The sequence below is a fragment of the Varanus komodoensis genome, unplaced genomic scaffold, assembly GCF_004798865.1.
Source record: "Varanus komodoensis strain SLA01 unplaced genomic scaffold, ASM479886v1 scaffold39, whole genome shotgun sequence".
Classification (NCBI taxonomy): Eukaryota; Metazoa; Chordata; class Lepidosauria; order Squamata; family Varanidae; genus Varanus; species Varanus komodoensis.
In genome coordinates this window covers 1786447-1809417 of record NW_025335922.1, presented here as the reverse complement: position 1 = coordinate 1809417, position 22971 = coordinate 1786447, and the positions used below count along the sequence as shown (strand labels likewise).

The 22971-nt window shown below is 44.6% G+C and overlaps 1 protein-coding gene across 1 annotated transcript; it reads right to left on the bottom strand.

The window, feature by feature from the left end:
• Positions 1-21370: 21370 nt before the first annotated feature.
• On the bottom strand, positions 21371-22606 carry SSTR3 (somatostatin receptor 3). Its single transcript, XM_044441246.1, has one exon. The coding sequence runs from the start codon at positions 22604-22606 to the stop codon at positions 21371-21373; it is 1236 nt and encodes a 411-aa protein (XP_044297181.1).
• Positions 22607-22971: the final 365 nt, after the last annotated feature.

The window sequence follows — 22971 nt, the reverse complement described above, 5'->3', positions numbered from 1 at the left end:
TGCCTCCAAAAGCAGTATATGCTGTTTTCAGTCACTATATCTGTTTCTAAATTTCCCATGATAATCAATATGAAGCATAAAGCTTTAGAGTTTTTAAAAATCTTTTCTATTATTTTATTGTGCAATACAAAAACAACCAAATTACACCATAAGAAAAGACACAAAAGGAAGATGTGGGGAGAGGAAGAAAAAATATACATGCACATTTGGGGGTTTTAGATATTTTTGGATTTTTAATAACAATATTATGTTCTGTTATGCACTAATATATAAGGATACATAATATATATGTAAGCAGGGCTATGGACCTTTTTCTTTTCTCAAATACTAGAAACATAGAAAAAGAGTAAGTCAGGCTTACTCAGGGGCTTCCCAGGCCATCTAGTCTGACCCCCGGCTCTAGCTGGCTCTGCTCATGACATGCCTTCCATGTGCATGTGCAGCCTATCTTTGAATACCCTCACTGATGGGGCTTCAGCCTTCTCCCATGGAAGCCCTATGGATACTATTCAGATAATTTTGAGTCTTGACCTGGTATGAAAATCAAATCACATTACTTTCTAATCAGTCTGAACAGAATCAGGCTGTTTTCTGAAGCATCCAGTTTGAGCTCAGAGTTGAATCTTGTGGTTTTTGATTTTTCTTCTCAGCTTATCTGCCCCCTGCCCCAGATCTTTGGTAATCAAGATAACTCCAGTGGAAGCTCACCTTAATAATATACTAATTCCCATGGAAAATAAGGACCAAACAGAAGTGTGATTGAAGATGCAATGGGAAGCATGCTTGAACTGAAAAAGACCTAGAACTCCCAGGATTCTCCAGGCAACATGGCTGGCTTGAGCATGCTGGGAGTTGTAGGACCTTTTTTCTGTGTAAGCATGCATAGGACAATCTTTGCATTTAATGTGAACAATAGCATGGGTGCTATGCTGGAGAAGAACAAAGGCCTAGAGTCCAGCATTCTGTTCACAGAGTGACCAATTAGATGACTATGAAAAATGGATAATAGCACAGGGACAGCATCTTCTTCCCCCTTTTTTTTCTTTTTAAGATTCAGATAGCAGCTACCAGTCTGTGTATATGATAATGATTAGCATTGCAGTTGACAGCAGGGTCAGGAGCCGCTTCAAAGGATGATATTCATCGAGCTTGAAACAAGGAAGGAAAGGGTTTATTTTCAGCTTTTTGCCAGCTGTGATCACTGTAATTCTTAGCCTTTTCCACAAGCAGTTTCTATTTGCATTAAAAAAAACCCCTGCATGTTAAATAGAATGATATATTTAATGTTGCATTTAGTTTGTCCCCAAGATGTGAAATGTGAGTGCCATATCTTAATGTGGTGTGCATGATTATAACTAAGTTGAATAGCACATATGGTATATCATCCAAGATGATTCACTAGGTCTGTTTCACAAACAAGTATTTTTATTGTACAATTGCCCTGCCTATTGTACAATTCACAAAAATATATGCAGGGCCTAGACAATGTCACCCGATATTTCCCACTGTTGCTTCAGTCTTTTTTTTTAATTACCAGGAAAAAAAATGTTAGGGCACAATGCCTGCAAACATGTGAACTTGGAAGATTACAAGCATCCTCTGTGGGCACAGACTCATGGGAGAATCCCTGTGCTGATTGTTCTGATTATTCAAATTCTGATTTTGAGGATGAAACTGTTTTTGAAGCAGTACAGCCTCCAGCTGCAGTTCAAGGTCCTGGGACCCAACAGGAGGTAGCAGTGGGAGAGATTAGTCCAAGAGCAGGCAGAGAGGCAGATCAACTTGTCCCTGGGGATGCTGAGGAATTACAGTCCAAGGAACGAGACATTGACATGGGAAGTTTCTTTGATGGAGCGGCCCTGTCTCTTGAGGAGCTGGACTCAGTGGCCTGCCGCCAACACCAGGGTGAAGCCCAATTAAGGGCCCAACAGGAGGAGAGAAGGCAGGCCCAGTTCCACGGCATGCCTCCTCTGGCACCGAGGCACAGAAGGGCTCTTAAGGAGAACTTTGGGAAATGAATGGTAGAAAGAATTCAACACTCCACTTTGGGTGCTCAGAGATTCGTTGTATCAATAAAGCTCTTTAAGCAAAGAAATGCTGGTGAGACCGATGCACTTGGAGGGGGAAACACAGATCATGACAAGTGTGGAGGGGAAGGTCAGAGAGAGAGAGAGAGAGAGAGAGGTCCTGGACTTCAGAGAAAAAGCTCAGGCACAAAGATGTGCTCCACTTCTTTCTGGCCTGCCCTTCATGTGGGCAAAAGGGCAGCAAGTCCAGGTTGATCTGATGCAACAGAAGTGATCAGGGTCCCTGCACCTTTCTATCAGGAAGTCCCCATGAACAGCAAGGTGGTGGAGCCAATGCATCCCCCCCACCCCCCGCCCAAGATTCAAGGTTCTGGATGAAAGATTTTGGACTCCAGCCTTAGTGGGCCACTTTCTAACATTACCTCTGCCCAAAATTTGGAGTTTATGTAGACTAGAAGACAGGGAAAACATTTCCTGTCTGCCTCCTCAGGGTAGATCTCTGGAACACAGAAATATCACTGGGCAGATGAAGTAAGACTGACTTGACAGACTGGAAAACTCTATAATTCAAGCAGCAACTAGGATGTGTCTATACACCTTTTATATTTGTTTATGAAATGGGAGCCCTTTCTCCAGTTACCTGCACACTGGCAGTTCTGAAGATGGCAGTCTCCAGTTAGGTGTCCCTCCAGTGTTTTAGCTTAAATCTCTTTCTGCCAGTAACTAAGCTTTAGGATGCAATTCACTCTTTTAGGATGGGAGAGAAAACTGCAACTGATTTGCTGAGAAACTCACAAATGATGTGCAGTTGGGGGGGAAAGGGTAGTCCCGGGATGGGCTGGATTTGGCCTGAGGGTCCCACCCCTGCTAAATAGTGAGTTGGCAGCATGTGCCAGGAAGACAAGCAAATGCATTTATGAACTAAGATGTGCAGGGATTGCATTTTCAGTGGCATTGTTTAAAATCGATCGCCAAATTCAATGAAATCTAAAAGAAAAATCTGCAAGGTTGGTTTTCTAATAAGCTTAAATAGTTAACTTTGGTGACTCTGCTTCAGGTATACATGCACACCGTTGCACTCTGTAGCTTAAGACAGGCTGGTTGACATAATCCAGGGTTGAGAGCATATAAATACAGAAGGGTATGTTCTTGTAACGCATACCATTGCACTCAGCAGCTTAAGATCAGCATTACAGGATGTTTGGTGACAGTATTAAGATTTTAGAAATTGGATGCATACTGTTTTGCTAGAGCTTGATATACTGCTGACCAGTTTTTAGCACTGGATCCAACTGAAGAAGACTGGATCTGAAAGACCAAGAGAAAATGGGTGTGCATGGAGGCAATGTTGTGAGTGCCAAGTGTGAGATTGTACAATCCGTTTACTCCCTACAGGGCATGAAAATTAATACATACTCCAATTATTCACTGACAGATACTGGAGAAAGTCCCATTGAGTTCATTGAGTCTTTTGGGTAGTTAACGTAGCGTGGCCGAGAATTGGGGCCCTCCACTTGGCTCATGCTCCTGCAGAAATTAGATTCATGAAAAAGTGCCTCCCTTTTTCTTCTTCGCCTCATTTTGGGTTGTCCCTTTCCCCAGGTGTGGTCCCACAAAGTTGCAATTTGGAGAATGCTGCCGCCTCATAAACTCTAATGAGAAGCTTTTTGCAGACCCAATTGTTTCAGGAAGATTCTTTTTCCTGGAGCTGCAGCTCAGGAGAGAAAAGGTAACCCTCCCAGCATGGTGCCACAACGCGACTGAAAACTGATGCCCCTTCCCCTGCGAGCCAATGCAGCTTCTTAAAAAGCCTCCTGGTGGCTCCAGTGAGAAGCTCTGTTCAGGCCTAATAGCTGCAGAGGATCATCTTTCTCTCTGTGTTCATGTCATGAATGAGGGATTACCTGGATGGATGCCTGTGAATATCTTACTTAGGCACCCCTCCCTTTCAGCTTTGGCCCTGCCTACCCCTGCCATGCTCTCCTCCCCATTGCCTTGGAAGCTTATCCACAAGGGCAGAAAAACCTTCTCACCCCGATGTGTAACACTGCGCTTGCAGACACCTTAACAGTTAGGAAGGATCTGCATGCTTTTGAGTGCGTGAGTGTTCTCAAAACTCTTGAATCTGAACCCAAGGTTCAGAATGTACACACACAGGTTGTGCCCTGCATGGATCCAACGTGCAAATCCAAGATCCACTTTTGTTCCCCATTATATATAGAGCCACAGTTTCTGAAACAGCCCTTTGTTCTTATTTAAGTCTTGACTGAATTGGCGCTGGGTGGCAGCTTGGGGAAAAAGAAGGCATGACTCTGAGAGAAAGAGAGGGTCCTAGCTCACAAATGATTTCATACATATGACCACAATTGTAATTCTTACCGATAGCTGGCAACTCCTAGTCAAGAAATATTATTTTAACTATTTATGGGACAGGCTGTGTTAATTTCCTCTGAGATAAGAAATTGCTTTTATGGAACTCTGTCCAAAGCAACCACTTACACTGGTGATCCTGACATGGTTCATTGTGAATCTGTCTTAAAGGCTTTCATTGGTATGACTTGCCAACCTGGATTCTAGCTGCTGTGTTTGAGAAGGAACAAGTAGACACTGAGCCTAGGTTACAACTGGGCCACCTCTTTATTGAGCCACACACATAATTCTTGGTTGCTTTGTAAGGGGAGTTCATCTGCCCATGTGTTCTGACTATGGGAGCCTGGTCCAGCCAAGGCTTTAGGTATGAGAATACTAGGGAAGAGAGCAAAACACCTGTGTCAGAGATAATATATAGTTTATTCAACACAGTGATGAAATATGGAAGCAGATTATCAATAAAGAAGCAAAAGAAGGCTTACAGTGCCTTTCTCTGGCCTGTTGGTTCCCTGAAAAGGCCAGGGATACTCCATGGGCCCTCAAAAGTGTCTGGGCAGCTTATGCCTGGGTAATCCCAATTAGTAGGAAGGGTGGGTGGGTTGTGTTGCTGCCTTGCTCAGAAAGGAGGCTGATTCTATGGGGCTAGTTGTTTTCTAATGAACATTACAAACACAATCCAACATACAAAACGAACCTCTTTTCATCAACAACACGAACAACAGCAACAACAACAGCAACAACAACAATAATAATAGCAAAACACCATAATCTGTGCACCCAAGACCGAAGCAACAGCACCGACAGAAACAAAACTGACTGTAGAGCTGCAAAGTCCAAAAGACCCTTTGAATCCAACTCCAACAAAGGGATCCAAATGTCCTCTTCAACTGTCTGAACATAGAAGGGTCAGCTGCATGCACAGAATCCTCAAAACCCTAGAATAAAATGCCAGTTCAATTGTATATACATGAATTCATTATGTGGATTCACCCCGCAACACAAACGTGTAGGATCGTTACCTAAACCAAGTCGACAAGGGCCTTAGTGGCGACAGCAGATCCTGCCTCTTCAGCTTTCCCACTCTTTCTGATTTGAATTTCTTACAGCCCCGCTCTTTCTTGGTTCCACCCCTTTGGACCATATCAATATTTCATAGGGGTTACACTTATGTGAAAGTACAATTAAAAGAATGAAAGAAAGAATGAAATGAAATGAAATGAATGCTCCTGAACACACGCTTAGACCTATAAGTTGTTTTAATTGCCACAATTAAGTCCAAAGTCCTTGCATTTTCTTCTAAGAGAAATCTGCAATGGACTCAAATGAACTGGAATTTCTAAGAATCTGACTCATGGATTTTGCAACATTTTCCAAGTCAAACAGAATCTGTGGACTTGCAGACCTTTTTATGCCCCATAACATCAAGCAAATTTAGTTATAGAAAAAGATGAGAATTAAAAACAGAAATAAAAACATGCATTTCCACCATGCTTAAGTGCAACAATGTACTTTTTCAGTTATTCACATGTTTAAGGGAGGATTTGTCTATTTTGAGAGTGCACATTTGCACAAGTATAAATTTGAGCAAATGTGAACGTGAGCAAATGCTTTTCAATGCATTTGTGCAAAATCTGGTTTTGTTAATGAGCAGCTGATGGAACAAAAGGTGCCTGACAATTTACAAAATTAAGATGGAATATATTTTACAATGTCAATATATCCTTGATCTTAAGTTCCCAGTCCTTGATGGGGATTGAAGTCCAAACTGCCTGGAGAGGACCAAGGCCATGAAGACTACTCAAGCCTTTTGCTGAAGTACAGTTTCTCAAAGTTTCCTGAAAACAGAGAATGACAGTTGTAAATCTGTTTAAAATTTGTAGCGCCAGCATTTCCTAGGAACCAAGAGCTTTCTCTTGCTATTTATAGCTATTTACAACTTCCTCCCTGTGCTCATGTGTTTTTTGTCCCTTCCCCCCTCAAACCACATTTGCCTTGGGTTTGGAAGTGAGAGGTTTCATTCAATTGACAAGGTGGAAGGTGGGTATTTAATGTATAGGCCTCTGTGAGTAAATGGCTCCTCCTACAGGAGAACTGGGGATCCATTATCAGTCCCCTGATAGACCATTGAGACACCATCCATTTCATCAGTCTCTGGTTTTCCTTTATGCTTTCTCCGTGCATCAGCCCCAAACACTTTACTGAAGCAAACCTTTGACCTGGAAGTGAATGCTAGCTTTATCTTGCGTGGAACACACATAATCCAAGATCAAATGTCTGCCTTGCTGGGATCCACTTCTAAGATCCAGCTTATTAGAATGAACTTCCCAACTTTCAATTGTATCCTGTGTTAGTCCTACTTAGAATTGCCTCATTCAAATGAATGAGACTTCAGTTAAACATGACTGTGTTAGGTCCCAGTCATTTCAGTAGATCTACCTGAACTAAGATACAACCCTCAGTTGTAATCCTGGGTATCTGACAGAGGGATGACAACTCCTTACATCCAACTGGTCATTTTATAGGTCACTAGAAGAAGAACCTTGCTGAATCAGGCAAAAGATCTATCTAGTTCCACAATGGCTCATTAGCTCCTGTGAGGAACTGACAAGTAGGACATGAGGGCAATAGAGCTTTAATGTTTGTACTTCCTGGCAACTGGTACGACAAGGAACAATGCCTCTAATATTGGAGATGAACTGTAGCCATCTTGATAAGTAGCCATTGATAGCCTTCTTCTCCATAAATGTGGTTAATCCCCCTTTAAAGACATCCAGGTTGGCTTTAAACCACAGCTCAACTGTGCACTATGTAAGTCCTTTTATCTGTCCTGAATCACCCACAAGCTGGCTTCATAGGATGATCCTGGGTTCTATTATTCAGTGTTACGGGTTCGAGTCAAGCAACTCCCAAGTCCGACTCAAGTTGTGTCAGATTTGGGAGCAATGAGTGAATGTCTCGACTCAACTCAAGAGTTCTACATTTTGTACAACTGAGTTGCTCCACAGCTTATCGTGCAACAGAATGTCCTGGAAGGCAGGCACAAACACAGCAGAAGTGGTGGGAGGGAGGGAATTTCAAGGGGGCAGGGCAGGATAGGGAACTTACGTATTTGTTTAAATAAATCATGGTTGAAGTAAAGGACTTCAGTGCATCAGCAAGAGAATGGTAACACTGGGGGTATGTGTGTTTACAACTCTTCTACCCACCCCCAACACACCCAACCACCACCACCTCCCTTTTTCTGTTACAGTTGGCTCTTGAGACTTGACTCAAAGATTTCTTGCAATGACTTGGACTTGAAAATAAAGACTTGAGACTTGACATGACCCTTGGAGTGAAGGAACTGAACACATCAGTGCTAATATTAAGAGGAGAAAATGGCTCCCTCTCCCCTAGGGCTATACTGATACTAGGAAATTTGGGTCATTTAAGCTGGATGGATTTTCTGCCTGTTTCCTGTCAATGACTGGGAGTGAAGGGGACTTCCCAGTGAGTTGGTGCCAGTACAGGCCTTACAAACCAGAATCTGGGGGCCAAATCATAAATATCCAGTGGATTTTTAACCCCCCCCCATCAGATTTCTCATCCATCCTCACTCTTCACTAAGCTTTTGTTAAATGACTTTTATTAAATCAGTTTGTTTATGTTTCAAGGATTGTCAGGCATTTTTCATTCCATTAATGAAATTAGACCATTTTTTAACCAAAATGTTGTTCTACTTGCATTCATTTCCGTGAGTGCGAATTCACATTAACTATTGTGCACTAGTATATTTATGCAAGTGCACATTCATGTGAATTCACCCTCCAGTGAAAAACTTGTCTGCAGTCTGGGGAATTTGTAATGCTTGGCAAAGCTTGTCTGCTATACAATCTACAAGTTGGATTCATAGTAATCCAAACTCATTTGAATGCAATATTCCTACCCTCCACTTTCCTCAAACCATGCATAATTTTTATGCAACTTAGTAAGTCTCCCTCTCTTTCTTTCTAAGTCAAATAATCCCAAAAATTTCCTTGTAGAGGAATTGTTCTCACCTTTTGATCTCCTTCCTCCATCCTTTCTACACCTTTTTCAACTCTACAGAATGCTTTTTCAGGTGCATTGACCAATGCTGTATATAGAATTCTGAGTGAGGTCTCAGCATAGATTTGTGTATGGAAAGTATGATACCAGCAGTTTTATTTTCAATTACTTTTCTAATTATGCCAAACATGGAATTTGTCTTTTTCACAGCTGCCAGTGACACACTGGGTTGACATTTTCAGTGATCATTTATCCAAGAATGAAATGAAAAGAATTAAGTTTGTCCAGCTCAGACATAAGATATCTGAAGGGTACCAGAACGGAGAAGAGTGTGTTGGAATATATTGCAGGAACTCTACTGAAAAAGATATTCAGCCATGGTTTTTTTTCAAAATAGGGTTTAAAAATATATTTTTCAGAATCAAATCTTTTCATCACTCTATCTGACAAAGATCATGACATGGAACAGCTTTCTCTCTGCTCCCACCCCTGATATACAACATCCATTTCTTATACTGTTTCCTTTGGTCTCTGTTGCTTGGATATCACCTCTTCTTGTGCTGTGTCTGAGGTGTAAATTAGAAATGATGTTGGGTGAAAGGCAAGGTGACAAGGACTAACAAGGTCGCTGGATCTTGAGCCGCCTCCATTTTCTCATTTTTGGCTAAGTGTTTGCACAGACACATGCATTACAGGGATTGTTGTTGCTGCTGCAGAGTGAGTGGCAGTCCATGAGCAAAGAGGAAGCAACCATAGCTTAAAGGTAGCTGCTTTCCATGCAAGCATCTGCAAGGAGACTGAAGGCTCATATCCGGGTGCTGAACCTCCCAGGCCAAATTCCATTTCAGAGAGGTTCTCAGGGGCTGCATGATATTAGAGAGCAGGATGCAAGGCAAAAGGGGTAGGTGCTATCCTACCAAAATATCACCATATTTTAGCGTAAAGCTTGTCCTGACAGCAATGTAGGTTTAGGAGAGGCATTTCAACTGTTTAGAATGGGGGAACACTGTACAAAAGCTGGGAAACCATCCAATAATTGGTGGCTGAGGGAAAGTGGATGCAGACACTTAGATGTGGCCAGTTTCGGACCTTGGGTGGGTTGCTTTTAATCCCTGGGGTTGAGGTTCTGCCCCCCCCCGGGGGGGGGGATATACATACTTTCAGCTCTCTCTCCTTCTGGTTCAGCAGTTGCAGTCTGGTTTGCTTCTTCATTGTCAGAAGCCAGGAATTTTCCCTCCTGAGTTAGGGAGGCTGAAAGAATCCACAACAGAGTCAAATGAGTTCATACTTCTATGAATATGACTTGCAGCTTTCACACCTGTGAGTTGTGTGGATTCCTTGTACTGTTTTTTTTTTTTGTTACTGGTTGAGGATTTACACCAATTTGCACTTTTGCTTATGTACATTTGAACTAATATATATTAGCACAAATGGAACAACATTTTCCTACATCCATAAAAGAAATTCCAGTTCTGTGAATGAGAAGATAACAAAATGAAAGACTCTTGACAATCTGCAAAACACAGAGAGAATCTATTTAACAAAGTGTGTGCATTGCTCTTCCCAGTAGGCCAGTAGACCCAGCAACAGGTCTTCTGGTGGCTAGGAAGGTGCTCTACCTATGACTACCGAAATCTCCCACCTGGCCCATTCCCATTGTTCTAAAGAGCCATGTGATAAGGGACAAGTGTCAGAAGGCTAGGAGTGCTTCAGGATTGCAGGCAAGGCATCTCTGAGATGGAGCTCCTCAGGCATCCCGTGCCTCTGTGGGATTTGATATGTAATCCCAGTCTTTCTGCTCCTCTTCCAAAGAGGTCTTTTCTGAGTCTATGTCACCTGGAAGCCTGACCATGACAGAATGCAGGCCTTCATGCAAGCAATCAACAAATTACCCAAAAGATTTGCAAATGAGCAGAAGAACCTGAGAAGAACTGTGTGGAACCACCAGTCCAAAGTGGTAGAGTGTTACATCCCCACTGGGACCAGCTGCAGGTCATGAATGCAAAAGCATCCCTTTGCTCATGCCCACCAGTTAGTGGTATTTGGTGGCATGCAGCTCCTCATCCTGGAGGTAATGACACATGATCTAAGTTGGCAAAGATGTGCCAATGAACCATGCTGCAGTGTGTAGGGAGTTCATTGCTGGAATATGAACTCTGAATAGCAATCCTGGACACAAGCTCTGAATCCTGAATTGGGGAAACATGTTCTACATCTTGATTGGAAGCCCAATACAAATTTATTGAGGTTAATGAAGAGACTGGCTTTCATGAGCCACTTGTCTCCCACTGGTAACAACTCCAAGTACAAAAGTTGAACCCTATCTACTATTCATTAGCCAAAGCCTCCCTTATGAACCCTTCTGGGTGTCAGTCCAGAAGTAGGAGTACTGTGAAAGCATGCATGCCTGACCCCTCTCTCTGTGCCTCCACTTGAGCTTTGCACCGACTTTGGTGCTGAGCCAGTGGATTGAAGATTGGGGGCTCCCCACTGGTGGAGGTGGCCACTTCAGTGTCTTGTCCTGTGGGTGGTACCTCAACACTTTGCCCCAGCTCAGGTTGCTCCAAGGCTGTCTGCATTTCTGTGCCCTGTCTAGGAGGTGGGTAACTCTTCAGCTCTCTCAGTGGCCTTGTACCAATTTTCTCCTATGGCAACTCTTGTCTGGTCTGAAGACCTTGAGACTCGTCTTGAGGGTGGACCCTTTGACAAACAGTCTCTTCATCATCCGCAGAATCTTCATCCCTATGGGCACTGAGCACCTTGGGTACACACACCTTTGCTTTTCCCAGATCTGTGCACACAACTGAGAAAGAGACCACACCATCCTATTTGGTCATAGGATGGTGAACTTAAAATAATAGCATGAAGGCTATTTCCACACTCCGCATGCATTTTAATAATTGTTATCCTTGAGAGTAGCTGCACCTGTGGTTGAGAAACAGCAAGTACAACATGTGCTGGGTAGGAGTTCACTTTGTACTACCTGCAAACATCTGTTCTTGATAAGAAACTATACTAAGGACAAAGTAGCTATTGTAGATGCATGTTTCATTGTTTGTATATGTACACCATGTAAGGCACAGGGCAGATTATTGCTCAAGTACACCATCTTGCACTGATTAAGTGTAGTTACATTCCCAGCAGCTGCCAATGAAAAACCCACTAGTCCAATCAAAGGGTTGTCCAAAGGCAACATGGAACAGCACGAGCTATTTTGCAGTCTCCTGTACATCCACTGTATTGAGGGAGAAGGAGCAACGAAGGATCCACTTTTGGACACTCTCATTTCTCGTGCTGGGTTGCAACCCCATTCACAGTGCTGGGAGATGCTGTGATACACCTGTTTTGAAAGAGAACTTAGGAACAGCCCTGCTGCAGCAGATCAAAGGCCGCCTAGGCCAGCATGCTGTTCACACAGCAGCCAACTGGCAGCTCATGGAAACCCAGCAGCAAGCCCCTCTCTCCATTCACCTGTTGAATGCTGCCTAGTTTTAATCTTCTTATAGAGACAGAAGCCTTTTCTTTGGAGAACGAGGTCTTCTTATGTTATACGGAGTCCAACAACATTTGTATAACTAGAAGCTCTATGCCTACAAGGGTGTAAAATAAAACGTTTTTCAGCCCAAAGGCCAAACCAGTTTTTGAGGTTCTTGGGTACCTGCATTCCGTTGGTGGACAAAAGAAAGGCAAAAGAAGCAGAGTCAGCATTCCAAAAAGAGTGAAAAGCTTTTACTGTCAGGTGTGTAGCCTTAAAAGAGGCATTTCCACTTTTTAGAATGAAGGGGAAAAACTATGCAAAAGCCAGGCAAGCCCACCAAAGACTTAGCATTTGGGGCCAGGGCCATCTGGGGAGCCCTGGATGACTGGATTTGGACTCCGGGTGGACTGGATTTGGCCCATGAGCCTGTGGTTCAGTTCCCCTGCTACAACATCTTCATGACAGTTACAGGCACAACAGACAATGCTGACTCCCCCAGACCAGAGGTTGGAGAAAGCCGTACAATTCTGTCTATCATCCAGCTGTTAATTACAGTTTATCTTTCCATGAAAAAACAAAAAGTGGCAGTCTTCGTTACAAATCAGGTGTTCACCACCACCACCCCATTAGAGTACACACTGCTTTGTTTAAAGTCATTTGTTATACATTCTACAGATGTAGCTTTTTGCCTGCACATGCTGGTGAGGCAAGCATGATCTCCCCGTGACTGCCTGTCTGGCCACTATTTAACATGCAGAGACCCTGCAAACATGGCAGCATTTTCAGACAGAAGAGGTGCAACCATACAAGGCTGGTGATGCGAGAGGACGGGGAATGGATGAATGCAGAAACAGCGTGCACAAGATGTATCTGAGCCTGTGCTGGTTTTGTGTCATATGCCTGCAGGATACATGAGCGCGGTGGTGTGTGTGAAGCTCTTGCACAGTATACGTTTGAGGAAGCACAAAACAATGAGGGTTTCTGTGTGCGAGAGAGCAAATATTTGCATATTTTCCACTTGTTTGGGCAGATGAATGGTTTTAGTTCTGTGCTAGATCTCCGGATGATCTCTCTCTGTGTGTGCACGTACTGTGCGTGTGTGAGTGCATGCGTGTGTGTATGTGTGGGGGGTGCCTTCTCATTCCTCTGAAGTGCAGCCCCTCCAAATACCCCCACAGCCTTCCTCCCCACAAAGCTTTCTTCCCGAAACCCTCCCGACCTTTTCGGAGGCACGTGTGGCGTGGCTTGCCCTTCACCACGTCAGAGCCTCTGCTCGCCGTGTCAGTCATGCAGCCGGGGCCCACCTGACAACGGCTTCTGTAGACAGCGGGCGTGCAGCCTGCGCAAGCAATTAAGACGCATTGCCTTGTAATAGGTGCAACGTGATGCTAAGTCTATCGCTGCCTCTTCCTCACCCTCCCTTTGGAAGAGCTTTAATCCCCTGCAAAGGTCCTTTGCAAAGATGCCACAGCCAGGGCTTGAGGGGCTGAAAAGGCAGCCCGAGCGGGAAGAGACGTGATTGATTGGCTTGGTGGGTACAACCAGCGAAGGGTGCGTGGTGCATGGGGCGTGTGTGCTCATTGCGTGGGTGAACCTTGTTTGCATGGGAAGGCTGTGCGCCCGAGGATTTTGCGTGGGTGGTGGGGGTGGCAGGCCAGCGCAAAGATGATCACTGTGGTTGCAAAGAAGAGCTTCCCCGCTCCCTTTCCAGAAGGCAGGCAGGCAGGCAGGCAGGCAGGCAGACACACAGACTTGCTCTTCTCTGTCGGATGATGGGCGGGGTGGGGGGCAGAGTTCTTTCTGTTTGTCTCTATGTGACCTGACTGTTCAAACAAGCTAGGAAGAGGCACTGCAGGAGCTGCTATGGCCACAGCGAGCCTCACGGCCCCAGTGGCTGGGCGAAAAGATTTTTTTCAGTCCTCTGCATCCTAAAGGATCTGAAGGCTCTGTCTCACTCAGCCCCTGATCCTGGCATAGAACTCCCACCACCCACTATTTCCGTGTTGGACCGGAAAAGATGCACTAGGACATGTCAGGAATACAACTCAGATGCTGCTCTGTGCATGTCTGCGTGTGCGTCTGTGCGATCATCCTCTGCCGTCATCTCCAGCACTTTCCTACTGCACACTGCACAAGCCACATCAGACTCTCTCGAGGCTGTTGAAGCTGCAGGAGCAGATGGAAATTGTCTCCGGTATCAAGAAGGGCTGTGAGGCAGACCTGCCCAACCTAGTGCCAACATCTAGAGTTTCTGACCATTAGCCTAGCTGACTGGGGCTAATGGTAGTTGGTGTCCAATGCATCGGGAGGGCACTAGGTTAGGGAAGGCTACCATACAAAGTTCCATGAGGGCAGAGGTGTCTGTGTTTCCCCAGGACTTGTTCTCAGATTGAGCATCCAATGGAGAACATGCAGTAGCCTTTAGAGTTTTCAATACCTAAGATGCAGCTTCCACCCCGGGCTGCCTCATGGGACCTCTCTTTGTACAGGCTGACCTGGTGCACCTTTACTTGGGAATCAGTCCAATTATATTATATGCAAGCATGATTATGTTCAGTGGGCTTTGCTTCCAGGCAGGTGTGCACAAGATCACAGCCCATTTTCTACAATATGTGCATCTGACCACTTCTTCTTGGCATATGTTTTATTCCTCTCCCTGTCTTCCACCTCTTTTAGAGAGGTGTCTGTACCTTCATGATAAGCAAGTGATTCCAGTCATTCTAAAGAGCAGATCACTGATCATCTCCAGCTCCATTTCCAGCCATTGCTTTATCTTCCCTTCTGCTTTACTGCTCTCCTTAGTGGGTCCCATCTAGAAAAACGAGTCATACCTACAACCAATTTTTAACAGGATACAACACCACCCTGGAACAGCTTCCTCAGCCTCAAATGGCATGCATTCTTCCCCATCCCAGTGTCTTCAGATGTACTGGAAAGCAACTCCATGAGAATGCCTTCCTATGGCTGGAAATGATGGGAATTGTAATCTAACACAACTGGACAAGATCAAGTTGGCCAAACCTGCACTAGGTTTGAGACATTAACCAGAGCCCAAAAGCACAATAGACAGTGTGCTGGATTTGGTCTGAGTTCAAATCTCCGTTCTGTTTTGAACAGATATTGCCTCTCTACTGAACCCATTTTAGAGGAGTGTTGTGAACAGAAAAATGAAACAGGCTCATGCTCAAAAGACATGGCACAAATGTCTTGCATATGTCAACGTGTTTTGTTCCCTTTGTTGAGTAAAATATTTTACATTTAGCATCTTCGTAGTTTGCTTTGTTTTGTTTCTTCCTGGAGGCCTTCTCAACATAAAAGTAGTGGAACTGACTGAACACTATAAGCTCAGGGCAAAATCTAACTAAAGTCAAGCCCATCAGTGGAACAGTAAAACTACTTCTATGAAGAAATGGCTGAAATTCATTTTTCTTAGGATGGATTAGTGACCCTTTAGTCACTGGCCAGATTCTGGTGGATAACCTGTCACCTGCTGGCTGCTCAGGGCTTTGCAAAGAATAATAGATCAGGTAGAATTTAGCCTGAATACGGAAAGAAAATTCTGTCAGTTTCTGTCAGAATCTGTCAAGCGTTCAGTCCTGCTAAATTCAAGTTCTTTCCAAATGTGAAGAAATTTACATATTCTTATCAGTACCAAATGGAATTCTTACCCAACTACACCAGCCAAATTCAATGGGTACCACTATTTTTAGACCCATGCTGTATTCTCCTTCCATGTAGTTTTTAAAGATGGGGAACCTTGAAGGAAGGAAGGAAGGAAGGAAGGAAGGAAGGAAGGGAGGGAGGGAGGGAGGGAGGGAGGAGGTAGCAACCCTAATTCAGCACTAGTGTGGATGAATGCACAGACTTTTAAGCGCACAAAGCCCTGCACCTGAATTGACTAATTCTCAGTTTGGTTCTTCCTCTTTAAAAAAAATCATCCCACTTCTCCATTGTTCATTTTTCCATTTTTAAACCTCAGAGTCTTTCCCTGGAGGCTGGTGGCTCCAATGTCAGTGGACTTTGTATGCTGGATTTCACTCCAAAATTTAAAGGAGACATACATGCTGATGAGCACTATCCACAAAATAGATTGACATTACAGATAGCTCCTTAAAGAGTTGGGGTAAGATAGATGTTGCTGACGTTGGAGCACTCATCTTAAGGCACCTGGAGATAACAATTGGGACCCTAACATAATTTAGGCATGTGGACTAATTTACTAAAACATATCTTTGAAGCTATACATTAACTTCAGACATACCTTAAACAAGCACATTGCACATGACTTTTTCCCCATAGGCCGACATGGCTGCCTTTATTTTTATGCTGACACCAGTGAGCAAACCCTGCTCAGAGCCTTCGCGGTCCTCATTAACCATCAGCTGCCTTGCTCCACCTTGCCCAGTCCCTCCGTGGCAGCACAACAGCGAGGGATGCAGTCCAGCAAGCTCCACACTTGATGCATGTAAGCCTCCAAACTCAGGGCCTCGCATGCATGCAATGCACAGAGAGAGTGCAGCCGTGGCCATCTTCATCTTGCGGGCCGTGTCCAGCTATCTAGATGACGAATCAGTGGGGAGGGGAGAAGGAGGCTGGAGGGACACCTGGATATGGTGGCAATATTGGGTTTGTCCCCCCCCCTCACCTGCATATGGGGGGACCCCTGGATACAAGCCTTTGGCTCTAGACTCCTTCTCTTCCTACCCTCCAACACACCCACTTCCCTGCCCTCCAGTGCCAGTTTGCGACCTTGATGAGTCAGCTGGCGTGTGTCTTTTTTGTGTGAGCTGCAGTGGGGCAAGGGTTCCATGCTCAGAGTCCCAGCACTGGGATCACAGGAGCTTGCAGCTGGATAACAATAATCCGGATGATGATGATGATGATGATGGTGATGATGAATAATCTGCATAACTCATGCCCTCCTCCTTGAAAAAAAAAAGCTACATCTAATGTGGCCATGCAGTGCAACATTTCTCTCTTGGGTTTTTCCCCTCAAAACTTTCCTCCTCATATCAAACCCCCTTTCCTCAGGATCTACACAAACCTTTCTCTCACCCTCCTTCCAGTTTCCTAAACTTCCTCCCAAGGATGATGGTCAGAATCATCACACAGGACTCCAGATTGAAACTGAGCTGTGTATCTTAGCAACAAGATGTATAGAAATGTTCAAGGTGTGGGGGTGAGGGAAAAGCCTAGATGCCAGCACTTGGAGAAGCGCGCTGAGACTGAAGGAAAAATGCCCTCATCCTTTCATCCTTTGGCATACAATCTTTGGGCAATTGCACCCAAAGAAACTCTGAAGCTCTGCCTACATGGTGGGCAGAAATTCAACAAATGACTCTCTTCTTGGGATGGGAGATGCAATGATGGAAAGCACTGAGTCCAAATTTGGGGTAAGGCAAGATTCAAAACTTCCTGAGGCAAAAGAGCTCTGGAAATTGTAAAGAAGTTTAGAGGAATGTGGATGATACTAAGAAAATATATTTGAGAGAAGAGCTTGCACCCACATCTCTGCTCATCTATTGTCTTAATCTGTTGAATTATTGCCTGTCAGGTAGATTCAGGGCACAGGAGCCCTAATGGGGTGGGGGAACTGATGTTAATACATCTCCACTAGAAATGTATATAGATTTTGTACTGGTGTAATTTTCATTGCTTCTGCCAAAGAATCTCAAAATGGTAATTTGATGAAGACTTCAAACATTCCCTGAAAACGACATTGGGAGAACAACCCTCCATTCCCTGGGTGAGGGTCTCAGAGATCATAGGATGGCTCAGTTCCTCTTCTGCAGGGTCTTTGACTGCTGAAGCTGGAAGCAGAAATCTGTTCCCTTTTCCTGCCTCTTGACCCTCATGTTGGTTGCTTCTGGGAGGGCAGAAAACTGACCTTGAAGGAGGAAAATGGGGCATTCTGGTGAGCAGAGAGGAGGGGGAGGCCAGGACACAATTCATCCTTTAGTTCCTTTTCTCCCACTCTGAAGCACCCCAAAAAGGGTTTGTGTGGAAATCAAAAATCTCAGGATGGGCAGGATTCCAGCTCAGCAGGGCATATCTCAGTGAGGATGCAGTCTATCAAACTGTGCCCTCAGTGACAGAAAACTGCATTTCTCAGAGTTCTCAGATCAGGGGAATTTGACTAAGGGTGCTGGGGAATACTGGAATCTGGGGAACATTTTTCTGTTCAGGCACAAAGACTGCATCCTAAACCTGCTTTTAGTTAGTGCAGGTACCCCAAGTACATTTGTGAAGTCCACACATTCTAAGGAATCCTTCTGCCTCTGAAGCAAACATCTCCACATCTGCCTGTCTCACTCCCTGTGCTCTGAGCCCTTAATGTTGTCAGAACACGCATGTTTACTGCGTATGCTTCAAAAAATTAAGAGGTTCTCAATTTATCACAAGACAGGAAGGATGGTAGCAGCAAAACCTGCAGCAAACTCCTTATCACACTCATCAGATCCATCTGGGCCCTTAAAATTTTGCTCTATTTTATTCCTCCATCATTTGGGTGCATTTATGTAAACTGGGGAGGCAAGGCCAATAATGATTTTAGGGGAGGGGGGTTGTTCTAATGTTGTGATCTCAACTGGCTTACTTAGTGCAAAGTGTTAATGTTATGTGGATATTCCTGAAACACCTCCCCCCGCAGCCCAGCAGCCCACCCACAGCACCAAGCCATTTAGAGTAATTCTAAAGTGTGCCATCTTCTTGGATGTATACTTGCAATATAAAGGCAGCAATGAAAAAGGCAGATTCTAGAGGAAATATATTTATGGTGGCAGGTGTTCATAAAAACAAAATTTCCCTGCCTCCTTCAGCATTTACCACATGGGTGCATTGCCACCATAAGGTAATGTTTTATGGGGATGCTTTATTGAAATAACCTGCCCCTAATATATTTCACATGTTGTGCAGTAAAGCTATACAACAAAGGGGATAATTGCCACACTTTGGATTCAGATCACACTCTAGAGGAGCCTTTCTCAACCTGATGCCCCTCTAATGTGTCACACGACACCTCCTGCCATCCCGAGCCAGCATGGTCACCATGGGAACTGTGGTCCAATGCATCAGGAGGGCACCTACTTGGGGAAGGTGCAGTAGAGCATTCCAAACACATCCCATTATGCTGCTTCAGTCAGCAGCATTGTTATACCCATGTAGCAGACTGCAGTGCTGAGTCTGATGGACCACAGTGTCAGTAAGCCAGTTCCTAAGTCTCAGTGATCCAGTCTGTGGCATGGGAATCATAGCATCAGGGAAGAAATGAGATTTGAACCAGAGGCTCCTCAGCAGAGATGCATGAGAGACCTGTTTTGTTTTGTTTCGTTTTGTTTTGGGGAGTGGGGGGACTTGTTGGATTCCCTGGGCTTGGCTCCCTGGACTCTGGTCCACTCTGATGTGGCTGAGCATCCAAGATCCCTCTTCCACACCCCGTGCACATGATGTGGAAGGGAGTTGCTGGTTGCACAGCCTTTGCTCTGTGAGCATTCACGGATTTCTTTTCAGCTCAGCTCACTTTCCAGGACATGGCTGAGTACAAGAGAAAGTCCACAACTAGAAGGACAGATTCTGTCAAGCTTCAGTGCATCCCTACTCCTCAGTATGTAACTCCAGTTGTAATCCAATACACAACATCCCTGGGAATACTGGGAGTAAGTAGGATGCACTTTGAATACACATGCCCAGGGTTCTGCTGAACTCCTCAGGGCTAGAAGCTGCACTAGTATTCTCCTAATCATTGTCTTCACTTCCTTTCAGATCTTCTCTGGTACTTGTCCTTAATTATCACCATCCCTATTTCGTAGAGCTTATGAGGATGCTTTTTAAAACTAAGGATTCACTTTGGCAGAAGTTCATATGTTTCCAATACTAAGTTCATTCTTTTTGCATTCCACACTGCATTGCATTTTTTATTTAGTCTGCCCAAATTTATATGGCACAAATACGTTTCAAATTGTGCTTGTGTGCTTTTTATTTCTTTTGGAAATTTACACATTCCCCCACCCATTGAATAAAGCATTTCAGTGTATGTTTTTGAAAGGCACACATATTTCTATGCACTTCTTGAAATATACACTTTTTATCTCCCCTCTCTGTGTGTGCGCGTGCGTGTGTGCACACACATGTGAACTGCTTCTCAGACTTTAGAAATGTACAAATTTCAGCCCCAAATTGTATTTTGGTTCATATTGTGGTTTAGTAATTGCAAATAGGGAAAATTTTCATTAACATGTAACATGTAAATGGCATGTACTTTTCATGTCTTTCCAAATTGTCTTGTTAATGTGAGCACATGTGCAGAGGTTTGATCCTCTCTCCAGCTGTGTAACCAGTTGGCCATATAGAAGTAATTAAACATTGTTAAACATGTTTTAGGTCATTTTGCAGTTATTCCCTAAAAAGCACAATCAGAGTCATCATGTGAATAACAATCAATTAAAGTATTTTATGTGCAAAGGAAACCACTGCAATAAAGTTGGTAATGCTTCCCGCTTCAGAAGCCCAGTGCACACCAAGTTGTTATAGGAAAATGATACAGGCTGTGGTCAGCTTGGGCTTTGCTAGAACCTAAAAGATTCGGAGGCCAAGTCCACTGAATGTAAACCAGCATATGATGATAGATCTCAGCATATGCAAATGAGGAGATACTTACTAGAATGTATTAAAATTTCACAGGAGGTAAAGCCATCCAACCACTTTCTCATCCAAATAATCGCAAATAAAATGCATTCTTCAATTGATTTGCACGAGGGTTCAGATCATCCGAAACCAGTGGAATTTCCAGATCATCTGAAACCAGTGGAATTTCCCCAACTGAAAGTTAATTGTCATCCAGGGGAAGATGGGGAGAGGATATTGCAGCATGTGGGAAAGAGAGACTTAACCCTTCCCTTTTCAGCTGCAATCCCCTTGAAAATTGCCCTCTGACATGTTGATTAAGATGAGAGCAGAGGACCTCCTGTTGGCAGCCATGAGGCTCAGGACTTGCTACAGGGCCCTGGCCCTGAGAAATGGATTCAAAGCTGGGAGGTGCAATAAGCCCAGCCTAACATCACCCCAGTCCTTTAGCAATGTGTCATAATACAGAAGTGGGGTATGGTCAGTTGCCAGTGACTCTTGGTGTGAGAACAGAGTTGTAATCAATAAGCAAAGTCCCTGTTTCCATCTCTATCCTTAGATAAAGTCAAGTAACGCTCATGCCTACCAAGAAAAGACACTTCTTCCAAGCCAGTTCCCAGAAGTCTTTGTTCTACCCAGAAATCACTGCTCTGGGGTTGCAAATAGAAATGGCTATTGCAACTTTTTATGGTTCAAAAGTGCTTCTTGGTTTGTCCACGTTCCTCTTGCGCTCCATTTCTCCATCTTTCAGGAAAGTAGTGTGCCTTGAATTAAGAATGATCCCACAGCTGCTTTGCATGAGTCTCAGCCAGCATAATCCAGAAACAGGGAAGTCCCTTCCTAGTCACTATAAGTAGCTGATGTTCACAGTGTTGGGTTTCTCACAGCTAACATTCTCCTCAGGAAGCTGTTTCTGTCCACTGCCTCCTCCTGACTCACTGATTGGAACACACTCCTGCATGCCATTGCCATTTTGGGCAATCTTGCTGACCTCACTTGCTTCAATCTTGTCTTCTCCCTCCTCCTCCTCTTCTTCATCCTCCTCCTCTTCTATCTTATCTCCCGTAGATGCAGCTGCTGCTATGTCTTGATTCTGCACTCGGCGGGAGGGTCTCAGGATGGCCCTACGGAAACCTTGCTTGAAGCGGTAGGAGAGGAAGCCATAGATGATGGGATTGGCACAGCTGTTGGCATAGGGCAGGACCACCACCAGGAAGTAGATACCAAAAAGTGATGGCTCATCAGGCAGAGTACAGGTGACATTGATGATGTTGAGCACATAGAAGGGCAGCCAGCAGAGTACAAAGACCGCCACCACAGCAACCACCATGCGGGTGACCCTACGCTCAGAGTGCTTGCGCTTGGCTGTCAGTGCCCGTACTTTTCTGCCTGTTGACCGAATCTTGACAACAATAAGCAGGTAGCACAGGCAGATGACCAGCAATGGTCCAAAGAAGCCAAGGGCAGCTGTGTAGACAATGAAGCCAGCTTTCCACACTGACGCAGGCTCAGGCCACTTAATGTGGCAGGTGTTCATGCCCTCAGGGACCTCGGAAAACACCACCACTGGCAACACCACCACAGAAGAGATCACCCACACAGTGGCACTGACAGCCTTGGCCACTCGTGCTGTCCGCCATTTTGATGATTTCCCAGGGTGCACCACAGCCAAATAGCGGTCAACGCTCATCACCGTCAGGCAGAAAATACTAGTGAACTGATTTATGGCATCCACAGCCATCACTAGCCGGCACATGAATGAACCAAAAGGCCAGTAGGACAAGGCATTTTGTGCAGCCAGGAAGGGCAGACCAAGCATGAAGAGTTCATCTGCCAAGGCCAAGTTGAAGATGTAGACATTGGTGACTGATTCACTCACGGAATGGCACAAAACCACATAGATGACCAGGGAGTTTCCAGCTAGTCCCACCACACAGACAATCAGGTAAACCAGAGGAATGAGGACGCCACTGACATCCAGGCCAAGGCTGGTAACTAGGGATACGTTCCCAGGAACAAAGACTTTACTGGCTGTTGAATTCTCTTCCCAAGAAGCCAGAACGGATAAGTTGAAACTGTCCATGGCAGAACTGGGGGTGAGTATCCTACTGGATCAGTTCGGAGGGGTCTGTAGTTGAGAACAGAAAAAGAAATCTTATAATTCACCTTCTACTCCACAGCTGAGCAAGCTAAAGGCAGAGCTAGAGAAAGTAATAAGAAACAGGGAGAAGAGATTGGAATTTTAGGGCCTGGTTACTATCTAGCTTTTGCTGGGAATCCATTTTAACAAAGTACTGAAAGTTGGCGGGCTATAGGCCCATTGGCATCCTGCCAAATCTGACTGTTACCATTCTGAGCCCCTCTGTTGCTTGTAAGGTTGGAAGTAAGGATGGCAGAATTGCCCCAGTGCTACTGGTGGGCCAATGCCTATTTTCCTGTGCTGACATG

Coding starts and splice junctions, on each gene's coding strand:
- SSTR3 (XM_044441246.1), bottom strand. CDS start 22,606: ATGGACAGTTTCAACTTATCCGTTCTGGCTTCTTGGGAAGAGAATTCA.